At 43.0% G+C, this 15795-nt stretch overlaps 1 protein-coding gene across 5 annotated transcripts in view; it reads right to left on the reverse strand.

The window, feature by feature from the left end:
* TET1 (tet methylcytosine dioxygenase 1) overlaps positions 1-8112 on the reverse strand; it is a 55403-nt gene extending 47291 nt beyond the window's left edge. For 3 of the 5 annotated variants that reach the window (XM_017746320.1, XM_017746318.1, XM_017746321.1), the window contains exon 1: positions 6064-8112. In XM_017746320.1, the coding sequence (XP_017601809.1) occupies positions 6064-7992 (1929 nt within the window). In that variant the 5' untranslated portion in view covers positions 7993-8112. Of the gene's footprint in view, positions 1-4847; positions 4947-5267; positions 5301-6063 lie in introns of those variants that run through there. The other 2 variants (XM_017746323.1, XM_017746324.1) reach the window with 2 other exon arrangements.
* Between the last annotated feature and the right edge of the window lie 7683 nt (positions 8113-15795).

Here is a 15795-nt window from a genome sequence, read left to right on the forward strand (position 1 = left end):
CTCCAAAATCTCGGCCGGGGGCCAGGAGCCCAGCGCCCACCGGACTCAACAGCCAGCGGCCCCTGCCTTCCCACCGCAGTCCCGGTGAAAGATACTCCTCTGTCTTCATCTATTCCTACAGCACCCGACAGAACAAATCTGCTGCAAACGGACTGCGATGGGAACTGGCCACCGTATAAACATCAAGTGCAATTATTTTCCCACAACTCCACCTGCTTAAAACGTTCATCCGGATGGAAGGAGGACGGAGGGATCACAGCTCTACCAGTTGTCACACCGAGCCCTCATGGATCACACAGACATTCGCTAACTAGGGACAACAAACAAATAACAACGTATCTAACGCTGCAGTCACCGAAACAATTCGCAGTTGACATCTAAACCAGAACGTTGGCCACGGATTTATGCGCTAAAGATAAAACCAGTAAGAGAACACCTTCTCATCAGCTACAAACTGCAGTCAGAAACTGTTTTCTTATCTAGTGCTAGACTCTAATTAATTACTCTCCACTTACTGGTGCAAATCAGTTAAATACCAGAAATGCTCAGACGGGAACACACAAATCATTCTTCAGCACAGCAATTAAGTCAGAGAAAGCTGTTGCCCATTTTTTGTTGTCTGATGCTACCTTGTATCCAAGCTCTTCATTTGTTGCACCAGAGTGAGGTATTAAATAAGATTTAAGATAAGGTAAAGTTAAAATACTGATTTATAATTTTTTCCCCAAATACCCCAAGTCTCCAAGGGTCTTTATGCATATTAAAAATGAGAGAGTGGAAATCACATACACTTAGTGACCTGATTCTTCTTCGTATTTTTGGCTACTTAAGATGCTTTACAATACAGAGGAAAAAGAGGAACAGTATTTTGTTTGCTTAGAAACCTAAGACCCCATGTTCTGATTTAGTCCTCAGATTGGTGTGTGCACTGGACAGTAGTTTCAGGTTTCCTTTTTACTCACACACTTTCCCCTCGTGTTAGGGGTCCTCAGACACAAGGAAGAAAAGAAACCTCTTCAAATAATTTTCCCATAAAAGCTTTAAGAACCAGCACAGAAAATAAGGAGCAGTGAAGAGGCAACTTGTTACATACAGCCTCTGAAAGTAACTAGAGCACAAACGAATCCATCTCACTGTAATTTAGGTTGCATTATAGTCCACACCCAGGATCACAGGGAAATGACAAAGTACTGTGAGTTGTAATTATTTTACACTCCTACAGAGTGTGAGTGTCTGTGTAAAATAAGAGTGAACTGCACAACTCCAACTCCCTGCCCTGCATTTGTGGAATAGGGTAGGCTGCATGCAGCTTTGCTCATCACCCATGTTACCAAGCTCCTCTAGCTCTGTGCTATCCCCTTACTCTCAAGTATCATATTAACTAGTGTTTTTATGTGCACTCATTTTAAAATTCAACTGGCTTAAATATTTCTGGAGTCAATTGTAAAATAAATACCACAAAGTCTAAATTTCTTGATTATAGCTAGGCCTGGATGGAAAACAAGAATTCCATTTTGCTTTTATTTTTTTGAGATTTCGACACTTGGTTTGTTCCAAAGCAGAGCAAACCTTTCAAAAATTCAAGAGGAGACAGATGGGATGTGGGAGACCAAAGTTCAAGCCCCTGGTCCACATCAGGCAAAAAGCCCTTACCACCAACATGTTCTAGTAATTCTCATTCCTGTTTTAAGTTTTAAACAGAAATTTCATTTGAAGCCTTGAGAAAATTCCTCCAAAAATAGTTGCATTAAGACAGATAGCTGTGAAAGGTTCCTGTTAAATCAGCATTTTCCATTCAAGGAATGGCTTACTGGAAAGTTCCCAACCAACTTGAATTGCAGCATCCTTTTTTAATATGTCTGGGTTTTTCGACAGTGTGTTAAAAACCCACAGACAAGCAGGCCCTTATTGTTATTTAATATTTCATGTCACTCAGATTACAGCTATTAAATAAGATGTCTCATGACACCTTGGGCAACCCAAATGAACTTAAACTCAGTGACCTCATTTTTTTGGTCAGTTTGTTGACTACAGGTCGCACTAAATCTAGCTATTTAGTTCTAATAGGAATTAAAGCCCTCCCCAGCAGATGCTTTCAACCCAAGAGGGCTCCCTGCCTAGGTAGGGCCCTAAAATGTAGGCACCTTGCCTTGACAAGCCCTGCAGAAAGCAGCCTTTGGAGATGAGGGCTCCCCACACTGACAGTTCGGCAGCAGCCCTGCAAGTTTATGGCCTTTTGGGCAAGAGGAGCTGCGGGGTCATGAACCCCTACAAGTTCAGCTCGGTAAGCGGAGCCGCTCAGCCTGACACCCTCGTGGGCCAGGGCAACAGCTCCCCCAGGAGAGCGCTGGCGAGCTGGGAGCCAGCCGAGATCCGCACCGCCCTGCCAGAGCCCGGCACAGCCGGCACCAGCAGCAGCTCCGGCCATGGCTGAGAGCACCCCGCAGGCGGTGTTTGCATCAGCACTGAGTGTGCCGCTCCATCTGCAACACCTGCCTGGCCAAAACGGGAATCCTTCTGCCATGGAGAAAAGAAAATAAACCCTGAGCCACCTTCCCTGTCCACATGCTACTTTTGAAGTCTACCAAATCCTCACCCCACACTGCAGCTCATCAAGACAGCCCTGACAGTATGCAATGAAATGGCAGCAAATCAGAGCACTTCTTGGAATTAAATCCACTTTTTGGAATGAAATAGCTGCAAAATAGCCCTCAGTAAGTGCTATACTATTTCATAAAACAGCAGTCTTTAAAGACAAGACAAAAATGTGGAAACATCACAATCCTGTGTAAGCTTCTCAAACTCTTCACTGTGAAGTATTCCTGCATTACTCATTCTGAGAGGGACAGTAACCCAAGATAAAGCCTTTTTCCTCTTCTTATGAAAACTTGCTTTACATTTTATTTACTGGGCTGCTCTTCCAAAAAATTCAATAAGCAAAAAATTGTTTTCCCTTATACATTTTAGGATTCTTCTTTACCAGCTCCTAACCAAGCAGGCACAGTGTGAATCCCTCAGGAAGAGGGGCGTTACATGCAACAATATTGCTACACACAGGGGCTGGGAACTACAGCCTACAAGGCCTTATCCAGACTTTCATGATGTCACATCCCTGCAAAACCCATTACATTCAGGAAGGTACAATATCACTGAAGGTTTATGTGGCTGTTATTTTTAAATGGTTTTTTTCAAGTCTAATGTAGTTCTCAAATCTATGTGGATTATGTGTGAATTAATGGAAATAACTGTAACCTAACTAATGCCAGTTCCAAACATGCAACTGATATTCTCCAATGGCTGAGTGCTTGTGCACATGTGGGCATGAGTGTTGGAACACGCACTTCAGCTTACATTCATGGCTTCTATGAGCCAGGCCTTACTCCCTAAAACTGTAAATCCACATAAGTTCTTAAAGAAAACCAACACTTCTTTCATATGCAGCATGTCTGGACTGCCAAATCCCACACTGGCTATACAGCCATTTAATGCACAGAGCTCTCACTGACTTCACTGGGACTTTTGCATTTTTTAGTTAGAATGGGGAGAGATAATTCCCTTTAAGGCAAAACACCAACATTTAAACTATGTTCCCGAGGAGCAGCAGAGCATGTCTATCCCCCTACACTCTCCTCCCAGTGAATCACCTCCAAAAAATGCTTACATTCCACCAAGATGAGAGAAAGAAGCATGACTCTTCTGAACAAGGAACACACTGAAACCAACCTCATTTCTTTTAATTATTTATGTTCACTTTCTATACCATGGACAGAGACATACAGTTTTGGGTTTTCCCCAGCTGCTTTATATTTGAAACACATTACTGTCACAGAAGTCCCAGTGCTACCAGCCTGGGAAAACAATGGGATCCCCTACAATCTTATCTAAAGGATAGCTGCTAAACTGGGTGATAGCATTCCCCATCCCCGAACACCTTCCCCTGTATCTCAACATCTTTAAAGAGCTCATGTAACATTGTAGAAATACTTTTCTCTCTCATTTTCTCAGAGCACAGTTTCTAGAGATTGAAAATGAGGCAAGGCTTCTTTCTAGGAATATCTGAAAAGGCACCAGGTTTCATTCAAATACAATTTTATAAGAAAATACCTGACATGTTCTTAAATGTCAGGAACAATTCATTTCCTCCATGCAGCACCCTGGAATTTCATACAAAATTTAACGAGAAGTGAAGGAGGCCTCTGGTGCAGCTCTGAATACATCATACAGAATGTGACCAATCTAATGAAATAAAAGCACACCAAAATAAAAGCTGCCAAAGAAAAGAATAAAAACAAGGAATCTCTCATAAAGAAAGTAAAAGAAGTGCCCAGAGAGGACAAAGGTGAAGGGGCAAAGCTAATCTGCAAGGAGAAGGTCAGGCTGAGCAACAAGAAAAGAAGTATGCCTAGCCTGGAAAACAAAGGTTGACAGAAAAGCTGGAGTGCTTCCTTTCACTGACCCTGCCAAAACCCTTTTTAAAACATGGCTTTTAGATCACTTCCTACCTCAACTCCACAAATTCTCTCCCATGAGCTTTTCTTCAATCCCACTGACTAAATATACAAAAGGACACAATGTCACTACTCTTTTGCTGTAAAAAGTCAGGATAAGTCTCTACCACCTTTATTGTTTTAATATCTATCTTAAGTCACATTATAGCTGTCCCTCCCCTCATTTTTTTAAGAGCGTAAAGGAGTAGTTGAGACACAAAGAGGTTTTTTGAATGAATTCTGAGCCAAACTGTTTAAGCCTACTTTCCTAAGCCTCATATCTTAAAATATACTTCCCCCACAAAGGGGAATATATAATATCCCCTCACTGCTACAGGACTCTTCTTTCTGCTTGCCTACCTTAAAACCAGAACGGACTTCTCTGCCAATCCTGGTAAGCACAGGACAGAGCAGTGAAAACAGGAGGTCTCCTGAGATCTCCGCAGATGACAGGAATTTCTACCTGCTGTAAGAACACACCATTTTAATGAAATGGCTCTTCAGAAAGGTTTTGCAGGTGCATTCTCCCCAGTGTGAACTGCTCCACTTGGAGTACACACTGGTGCAGAGACTTGAACCTCAGTTTCCCACATCCCAAGGCAAATGTCCCAGTGATTTAACTACAAAGACAGCCTTTCCCCCTTTGTGGTTCAAGTACTAGTGGATCATATGAAGAGAACACTCCCAGCAGGACCTGGCAGTGCAGAGTCTAATGCTGCAGCCCAGAGGTCAGGGAATTCAGTTGGGATGCGGGAAATCTATGTTCAACTCCCTACTTACCTGATTTAAAGCCTGATCTTGAACTGAAATCCCTCAGAAGGTCAGTGCTGTTATCACATGGGCATACAGACTGTCTTTTCCCCTCCTCTTTGTTCCAAAAGTTATGACCTGGGTTATAAAAGGCTGATGGATCAGAAAAATGAGTAAGAAACACAGAAAAAGAAAGTATGTCTGGGGAATGTGGTAAAAGACAAAGAGAGAGAGGAAGGAGAAGTGAAATGAGAAAAACAGAAGAACAGACAATTAGAAAGGCAGAAAGATGCGAAAGAGGAAAATGCAGCTACAACCTGGTCCTGAAGTTTATAAATTGATTTCCACCAAATCTGTCATCACAAGAAAATTACTTTAACTGAACCAAAGAGCAAACAACCTGCCTTCCTTTGCTTTTAGCCTTCAGTATTTTAAAATACCAACACTCTCCCTAGTAATTCACAGTCTCCTAAGACTACCCTCAATCTCCCTCCTCCCCACATTTAGTGCTTAAATCTTTCTCATTTCTTTATACACTCCAATTAATCCATTGTTTTGGCCAATACACCAATATCTGGGGGACAGAGTTAAAGCCGTATTTACCTTTGATTTTATGGGTTTACAAAACAGGAACAAGACTAACTCCAGCTCACTCTAACCTACACTTCTGTAGATGACAAGAGGAAGTTACTGTACAACCTGTTAGCACCAACGGTAGCGCTGAACTCTCTAAAGCTGTAATGTGGCCAGCATTTCCCCTTGCAGAATTATACAATGCACCTCAAAGCTCAAAAGAATGACTTAATCTGAAACTTCTTTGTCTTACCTCAAAAGGTAGCGTGATTGGTGGTGGTGGCTTTTTCAGTTCTTCACATTTTCTCTTTTTACATATCCGGTGACTAGTTTTGCGCTTCCTGCAACAGCTGCATTCCTCACAATTTGTTTTCCGCAGACAGGGCTCACAGACCCCACAACGCCTTCGTTTCTTTTTCTCCAGCATAGGGAGCAGAGATGAATATGGAACAGGGTAATCACCAGCTGGATTTTTAAGAGAGGATGGCCCTGAGGCCTCAACTGCTTCAGTGCTGTTGCTCACGTTATCCTGAACTAAATTCAAGCTTACTCCGACACTTCCCAGCTGTGATGAATAATCATTATGCTGCAGTCTTGAGTCAGCTGGCAAATCTGCATTTATGGCTTTTTCTGAGGCAAGAGCAGAGATTTCCATGCTTGAAGGCAACTCCGAAAGAAAACTTGCAGAGAATTGTCCAGAGCTTTCAGCAGAGCTTTTATCAACTGTGCTTTTTTCTAAATCTGAAGATAAAGTGGGGATATATCCTGAATTCAAAATTAATGTCTCTGCATCAATACATTTAACAAGCTGTTCGATGTCCTCTACTTCAATATTGTTTAAAGAGGTACTGGAGACTGGTTCACATACTGTAAATATGTTTTTCGTGTCAAATTCTGAATTCTGTCTCGTACAACTCAAATCTGAATTTGAATCAAGTTCTTTGTGAATGGGTACAAAATCCACAACCAGTTTCATGGGGTATTCTGCAAGTGAGCTTGCACCTTCAAAATGTAAAAGCAAATTTGATTCAGAGGCAGCTACAGAACTGGAATTTGAACCAATGTCTTTATTCCCAGGTTCCAAATCCCAGCCTGCCTTCAAGCAGGACTCTGCAAGTGACCTTGCATCTTCTAATAAATGTTCTTGTGAGTTAAACTCTGAGGTAACAAGAGGTGCAGAACCCAAGTCTTGTTCTTCCCTAGGTAGCACCATGTCCAGCCCTGCTCCAATGTGGAATTTGGCAAGTGTGACCGACTCTATCAGTACTGCTGAGCTGAGGTCTGAGGTATCAACAGAGCTGGAGTCAGGTTCTGTACTGTTAGGCACCACATTGAAGGGGGTCTCTGCATGCACCTTCAAGTTTGATTCAGAGGCAATGATAGAGTCGGAAGGAGAAGATGGAAGAACCAGGGCAGCATCTTCAACAAATGCTTCAGCCAAACTACCTGCATCAAGATCACTGGGTATCTGCTCACAGGGCAGGTCTTCATGCTTAGATTTCATCTCTGAAGCTTCTGTACCATCATCAGTTACCTGACTGTTTGGAATGGAGTCATCTGTTTCAGATATTTCTACCTCCTTGTCCTGACTGGCACATGGGATAACAGGCTCTTCACCTGCACTACACAGACAGCCTTCTACAGGCAGAGCAGCTAACTCATTTTGTGCTAAATCTTGTTTCAAAGCTATTTCACCTGTGTCATCATTTTTCTCTTGTACTCCTGCCAGGGCTTCTTGTTCATGTTTTTCCTTTGTTTCTAGCCTTTTTTGTGCTGCAGCTTTCCTGGGTTTTGCAATTGCTGGAGTTTGGGGCAATCTTCGGGAGAAGGATCGGTTACGGAGAGACATTGTAAAGCCATTGCTGTTGAAAGAATCCTGGTTGTGAAAGAGGATATTGTCAGCTTTCTCCAAACTCACCCAAGATGCTCCAGACAAGGTTCTGGTTACACTGCTCCTGAGAAGTCTACCTGAAGAGCTCATGATTGGTTTCTTTTCTTGCTGTTTTTTCTTAACATCTTTTTCTTGCACTGGCTTTTTACCTTTTCCAGAACTAACAACTTTTGTGGAAGTCTTTGTGGTTTTCTTTCTCACTTGGCTAGACTTCTTTTTGCTCTGGTTAGTTTTCCTTTTGCCTAACTCTTCTTTTTTGGCTGATCTGGAAGGCCTCGCATGGTGAGCCATGTCTGTGGAGCAGGAGGAATGTTAAGAGGAGAGATGGAAAAAAATCATGAGCTCTTGAGAGACCTCTTCAATAGAAAACTGCATACTCCCATTGCTGCTTTCTGTGCTGATACAATGTCAACTCTGAAACAGAAAAAGATACAAAACAGCATTAATATACTTCTAATTAATAAAAGGTGCACATATATTCAACTGACAGTTTTTAATATTTAAAAATACAGAGGTAGAATCAGAAATAGCAGTATGGGGTGTTATGTTCAACTAGCACGAGCTTTGAAAATATTAGTATACTACAAAATAAAAAGCTTGCCTAAAGGCCTGCAATACAAAGAAGCAAACTGAACTCAAATGACCAGGCAACACCACATATTTACTGTTTTATGTCAGTTCTAAAAAGTTTGAGTTTTCTCAATTTTATTAACAGTTCATTAACCAATAAACTTCCTTTGAGTAAAGGGGAGTTCATATTTATCAGTGTAAGGACATTCAGGGACAGAAGAACAAAGCTCAGTTTATTTTGTGTGTACTCAATATATCATCACCAGGGCATCTATCATTCTTTCACCATCCACTGGTAGCCCACCATGGTACAATTCCAGATAAAATGGGAGAAGTAACTAGCTCCCCAAAGAGATCAATCTGTGGTATTACAGGGGAATGGGATCAGGGAAGAATTGGTCTTTTCCCAGTATTATCTTCCAGAATACCTTCACAGCACACTGTATTACTCTCCAAGCCTTGATTCCATACTGTCTACCTATATCAGATATTTTATGCAGGGAAGATGTCTCTGCTTCATCACTATGACGTAATAAATTTATCTTCAAAAAAGCACCATACATCTGTCCCAAGCTTTTGTCCCCAAACACAGCTGCAATGCACAGGTCCCCCAACTCCCCAAACAAAATTAAATCATCTCAAAAGATACAACAAATTTCCCATGCTCCAAACCAAGTTCCTTCAAGGTGGGTTGGGTTTTTTTAAAATAAAGCAATTCTCACAAGTATATATTTTTGAGCACATAGTGCTTTTTAAGTACCTGTGGAAGACTTTTAAAGCTTTATTTAGCTGTTTGAATAGATCAGGTGGGTGGACAAGGGCAGTCTCAAAATGGCAACAGGCAGAGCCAGAAGCTCTATAGTCTCCAGCAGGAAGGTACCTTCCCTTTACCATCATTCATTTGAATTCCTTAAGCCCAAATCAAGTCACCTCCAGGCCATCTGCACCGCATTGATGGGAAGAAGCCAAGAAAAGAAAGAACAAGTATGGGGATGATGTCTAAAATCCTGACCTCAAATGGAAGTAAAAGAAAGGGAATCTTAGCTTCTAAAGGAAATGGAAAAGGAAAGAAGAATGCTACCAGGTTCCTGACATCACCATCCCCTCCTACGACCTCAATCCCCACCTTGAAGCCAACAGGGTGATCTCATGGAGGCTGCACTTCCTCACAGCCTGGTCTGAGCTCTGCTGAAGGTGGGGAGAGTTTTGCTAATGCAGCCCAAACAGCACTGCCCCAAGAGAAGTTCATTATCCTGCCAAGGGGACGGGCCGGCACAGCCAACACTCACAGCCTCTGTGTGGGGCCACCAGCTTGCTGCTCCCCAAAGCAGCATGCGGGCACAGCCAGCCTGTTTCTGGCCAGCTGTTGTCACAGCCCTGGGCAGGCCACCCAGTGGCCACAGCACCTACCAAGGCTAACAGTAACTCCTCAAACTCTTTCTGAGTAGCTTACTTAAAGCATTTTGAAGCCTGGCTCTTGTTCATTCAGCTGTAGTAAGCCAACTGACCCTCTGTACTACAACATATAAGCCAAGTATCTTATCTAAACATGACATGATTATTTTGCATCACATCTTCATATTACATATCAGATGAACATGATTACTGAGACAGCGGGTTTTTTCACATGCACAAATACCATTTAGAGCCATATACAAGACAAGGCAAAACACTTCTCAGGTCACATCAGAAAAGAGTGCCCATCAAACACACAACAAACAAGCTGAATAAATAGCATCCCTCCTCCATCACAGCAACACATCCAACCTGGAGAAACTAAGTAGACACGTGCAGCTGTTTATAGTTGCGGGTGAAGCTTCAAAGGTCACAGAAGAGTCCTGAATAGCTCCCACAGAAGCACTCTATAAAAGTTGGGTCAGACACTGAAATAGTAAAACAAATACAGTGCTGAAATGAAGGTAATCCAAGTCCTCCCCTCCCTCTACCCTTCTCTGGAGACGCATGGGGGAAGGGGGACATGGCCATTAGGAGTCACTCCATGAATCAAAGAGGGCATCGGCATCACATCAGCAGGTCCATGAAATAGTTGTTGGCAGCCTGCAAAAAGCCTTCCCAGTTTCTTTGGGTTGTGACAGAGACTGGGATCCTCATTCCAAAGGATGGCCTGGAGGGCTGCAAAACCAGCTGGGAGCAAGCAGCAGGCACATCTGTAGCCATTAGCAGAGGAGCTACACAACAGTAGCAGGAGAGGAAATGCGAGCTACTTTCAGAGCCTATAGCCAGGATAGCAAAGAAGAAAGCAAGCCATCAACAAAGGCCAGGCAACATTCGAATGTGTGAATCAGGAGGGAGACTGAAGAGATAAAGTCTTTTCTCTTTATGTCAGCCCTAAAACAGAAGAATGACCAGACAATACAGGAGGTCTATAATGCTTTGCTCATATTACTTCTCTACACAAGCAGTTGTTATTGTGGAAGTTCAGGAAGCATGACCATCAAAATTACCAATCAGAAGCCTAATTTATAACAATTTGGTAAATTTTTAAAATCATTACTACAATTACATGATAACGTGTCTTTACCTGCATTGGGATAGGACAGGGGGGATGGCTTCAAGGTGAAGGAGGGCAAGTTTACATTAGATATGAGGAAGAAATTCTTCCCTGTGAGGGTGGTAAAGCCCTGGCACAGGTTGCCCAGAGAGGCTGTAGCTGCCCCATCCCTGGAAGTGTCCAAGCCCAGGTTGGATGGGACTTGGAACAACCTGGTCTAGTGGAAGGTGTCCCTGCCCATGGCAGGGAGTTGGAATGAGGCAATATGTAAGGTCCCTTCCCACTCAAACCATTCTGTGATTGCACAATTTGAAAATTGCAAAAGAGTTGCTTCAGGACTGAAGAGGTAAGATCATCCTGGGGTTCTTTGGTTGGTTGGTTGGTTTTGTTTTGTTTTTTTATCTTTTAATACAGAGAAACACACCTGTCTGGGAAGAATGTAGGAAACTGTCAATGCCAAAGCACTACTTGTCTTCAGGGCCAAAATTAGAGAGGCTATTAACAGAGTGGTTCAAGACTTCCTTTTTTCTCGCTAGAAGAAGAATGCTGATATTTGTAGGAAATTGCCTGGCTTTAAATGCTGCATTATAAAAGATGGCAAAGGCTTTGTCTGACTCAGAGATGACAACACAGGGTCACAAGAACAGCAACACTTTTATCCATTTTGTTTCAATTTTGTTACTGGAATGACTAGTTTTTCAGAAGAGATCTAAATAGACCCCAAAAGGAAATTTTTGGGGGCTAGGGGGTTATTGCTTGACTTTAGTTATATTTGTCTGGGACTTTGAGTACCTGACCTGCAAGGTGATTGTATGCTCTTGGGCAAAATGGTTGTCAGCAAGAGATATCTGCTTCCCTTTAAGAAAAGGCCCTAGTCTTGAATACTAGTCTGCCAGAACCACCTTAACTGCTAGCTAAAACTGTCTGACATTTTAAGTAACATGTCCTAGAAGTCATGTTGCTCTTTCTTTGCTTCCTCTTCCACGATTAGGACCAGAATACTAGGTAGCTGCAAGGTTGGTATTCAAGTTTTGTTTTCTGTAACACTAGGAAATATTTTACCTGTTCCATTTAAAGCACTGGAAAGGACGCTTGGTATCTGCAACAGTTGCAAATCATCTCATGCCACTTCTTAAGGACAACAAATGGCTTTATCACATCGGTCATATTTCACAGCAAGTAATCAATTATATCTCCAAAACACCCATGGGACTCAACAGGATTATAAAACATAAACCTCATGGGGCAATATACTAACTGGTCACTTTTCTATCATCCTGGAGAGAAACTTACTTCAATGCTTTCTTCTGAAAGCCCAACCAGGTGAGATCTGCCATGCCTTCCCTCACAGGGGAGCACAGGCGTCTCTAGGATGTAAAAGGGGGCAATAGGTGACAGGAGAGTTTGCAGGGAACTGCCCTGAATAACGCCAGTGCATCTTGGAGCTGTCTGTTACTTGCGCCAACTTATCTCTTGCTTAAGTGTTGCTCATTCATGGTAATAAATCTGGAACAACTCCACTGACTGCTATAATCCACACAAATACTGCTAAAAAAGCTAATCAAAGGCGAAATCTTTTAGTCCTGTCTTGGTCAAAATTCCAAAAAACTATAATGAGAATTCTGTCTAAAAAGTAATTAAGAAATTTAACCCCATACTGTCAGAATGCCTCCAGAAAAAACAAAACAAAAACCCCAAACAAGCAAACAATGACCCCAAACAAACCCACCCACAATGTTTCAATTTAAACAAATGGGTAAAAAAAAAGATAAAGCAAGTTTTCATTCTAGAGACAGTGTCAATCAAGATTCTGTTACATAACTTGATTCTTGTTGGAAGATGGCAGGGGAAAAAGAAAGATATTAGAAGATGTGTCCTCATAAAAAACGGCAGCAGCTATTTTATGGTGTTATGAAAGATGGTGAGTGACCCCTGAACAAATAGAGCAGTACAGGGAAAAAAAATGACACAGCTAGCAGTCACTAGTTTCACTAGTCACTGGTTTCACTACAGTCAGAGGTACTTAAATACATTTTGTTTCAGTGTTTAGGTATCTTTTAAAAAGTCCCTCGAGATTTGCCCTTAGGGGAAACAGACCTGGAAGCTTTCATAAAAGCCACTTAATAATATGCAGGTCCCAAGCAGTAAGGGCCGCAATGTGACTAAGTTTTCACACAAGCTCAGATGCATGATTTAGAATTGAAGAACACCTCATCTTCTGGCAGCGAATGCTCTAGAGGAAGATGCAAGAGACACCAGAGAAGACAGACATCAAAAAAATCCGACCTTCAGGTGCAAAAGCATGTCATATCATCTGCATATTCTTCCCAGCTGCACCAAAGCCAACCTGCTTTCCAATTTGGCCTAGTTCCCTGCTCTACTCATTGCTCTGCAGAACACTTTGTATATGAAAAGAAGGGAAATGGGTTAGGAGGAGGGAATCAGCTTTAATTTTCCCTTTCCCCCTACTTTAATCCTTGAATACACATTTGGCTTTGGTTAAGAAATAAAACTGAAACTTCTCATCTGCCATCTCAGTACCATGAGTTATTTCATACACAGCCTTGTACAGAGGCCTCCCCACTCCATTTTCCACCATATAGGTTTTCTGCTTTGCGTTACAGGACTATACCACTCTTGAGGCAACCAGCCATATTTCATCCACATACATCAAATTTTGATTTAAGCCAACACTTTCCAGCAGCACATGAATGTGGGACAGGCACTGCAGGATGACACCTCAGTTTCTCACAGACAAAGGCACAATCCTTTACTCACTCATCAGCAACACAGGATGATGCTGAGCAGACCAAGCACCAAGGCCTTCATCCTAAATTTTTGTCCTTGCTGGCCCCAGAAGGCCACCTCTGTGTTTGGAGGAGAAGGCAGGGCTTCCACCTCACTGCATCAGGAGCTGGAGGCTGCTGTGAAATGCTCCATGAATTCAGCAGGGGATGTCCATGGGTATCACCCTTGGAGCCTGCACAGTGACTTACACAGATAAAAAAAAATACCACAAAAAAACCTCCTCCCAGTTTAGGGAAAGCTCTATTAGAACGATTAGGAAAAAATAGAACTGGGGCAAGGAACCACACACAGGCGCCTAAACCACAAATCAGATCAAGCCTCAGACAAACAACTTGAGCCAAAAATCCATTGTGAAGACTGACACCACAATGTGCAAGTATCCTCCCTTCAGCCAGGCAGGAGCACGGGCTTACTTTAACCTGTGTGCAGTGCAGCCAAACACAGACATCCACAGGGGGAAAGCTAAAAAGTAAAAAGATGTGAAGTAATTTCCAAAGGCTCACCAAAGAAAAACCCCATCCACCAGAACACTCCAGATACATTTGAACTCAAAAAAAAAGCAAGCAAAGCAAACAGAACACCCTTGCTAATCATATGCCTCTCTAATTCTGCATTGATGCACTGCATTTTTTTTTGATAATATGACTCCATTCTTCAGAGGGTTTGCCTTTTCTTAAAAACAACAAAAAAAAAAACCACAAAAAAAGCCCCACCACCATTAACTGAATCACCTTATCTCAAACTCAGCTAAAAGAAGGGGGAGGTGGAGGGAAGAACCTTCAGGCAAAGATTAAGCCTGGAAAATTTCAGCCTGAAAGGTGTTTTGAAATTTTAAGTATCTGAAAACAGAAAGCAGGATGGAAGTGCTTAGGCCAGCTTTAACAACCACGGGTACTATGCCAGTCATAATAAAACAATATCAGTGAAGATTCTGAATGACTACACAGTGAAGAATCAGGTCCTACAGAAACTACATCAAAGTTCCTTGGTACATCTCACCTTGAATTCTTCCCCAGTTACCTGCTTTGCACAACCTAGCCTGCCCTTGTCTCCTCCAAGCACAACAAACTCCTCTTATCTTGAGGGACTGACCCTCATCCCAAGAGCAACCACCACCATCCCTTGTGCTGCTGGAGCAACTGCCTCTGAAAAGCATAAACTAGCTTTCACCTCCTTTACAGTTAGAGTCGACTAGGCTACCTGCCCAGACCAAGATTAAATACTAAGTTTTCCCAATTCAATCTGTATTCCTAAATCGTCTTGACTTACATAATGAAAACAGGGTAATTATACCACAGAATAGCTTTCTGCCTCTCCACAAGAGTACCTCAAAAAGCACTGAGCACAGCTGGGGCGAACTATTATTATTTGGAAGATTATTATTATTATTTTCACAGGTTTTTCCATTGTCTTGAAAATTTAAAGAGACACCTCTGCCTTAGAAATCCACTTGGTCATGTTTAGATATCTAATGCTGTGATCTTTGCCCGTTTTGTCATTATTGTACTATTATTTCTAGAATAAGAGTTCTTTAGCCAGATCCATGCTGGTACAGCCACCCTAGCCAGCTTGTTTACAGGAGTCGACTCCCACCGCCTCACTCCAGGGTCTACACTGACATTGGTGCGCTCACGCCCTGCTCCAGATGCCCGTTGCACATTCCCCTCTCCTCCTTAAAGGAGCAGCAATCTCACCACGCTGGGTAGCTGCTACGTAGGCCGAGATACAAGTGATACCGACTACGTTGCCCTTTAAATATCTTTGGGGTGCAGCAGGATAGGCTGGCTGAGTGTAGGACAGACTGGGCACACAACTGGCGCGTCTCCTTTGACTACTGCTGCGCCTGGTCCCCTGCTCGCTCCTCGGGCGCCAGCAGCCATACCTCTGTAAGGTTAGCTGGTCCTGCCTCCCAGCAGGCCGCCTCGTCCTTTCTCCTTACCCATTCGGCGAACCACATCCTTCTCCCTTGGTTCTATCACAAGCACGGCAGGGGGGATTTCCGCCTTGCCACAAGACCACCACCTCTTCTCCCCCAGCTCCAAGAACAGCTGGACAAGCACTCAGCGCCCAGGAGCACCCCGGGGGCTACAGCCCTGCAGGGCTCCGGTTCCTTCAGTGCAGGCAGGCGGACCCCAAGGGGGGAAGGGAAGGGGCAGGAGGGCCCTCCTGGGAGGGAGGAAGCAGCTCCTCCTGGCCCAGCCCCG

This window comes from Corvus brachyrhynchos, unplaced genomic scaffold (assembly GCF_000691975.1).
Source record: "Corvus brachyrhynchos isolate BGI_N302 unplaced genomic scaffold, ASM69197v1 scaffold279, whole genome shotgun sequence".
Taxonomy (NCBI): Eukaryota; Metazoa; Chordata; class Aves; order Passeriformes; family Corvidae; genus Corvus; species Corvus brachyrhynchos.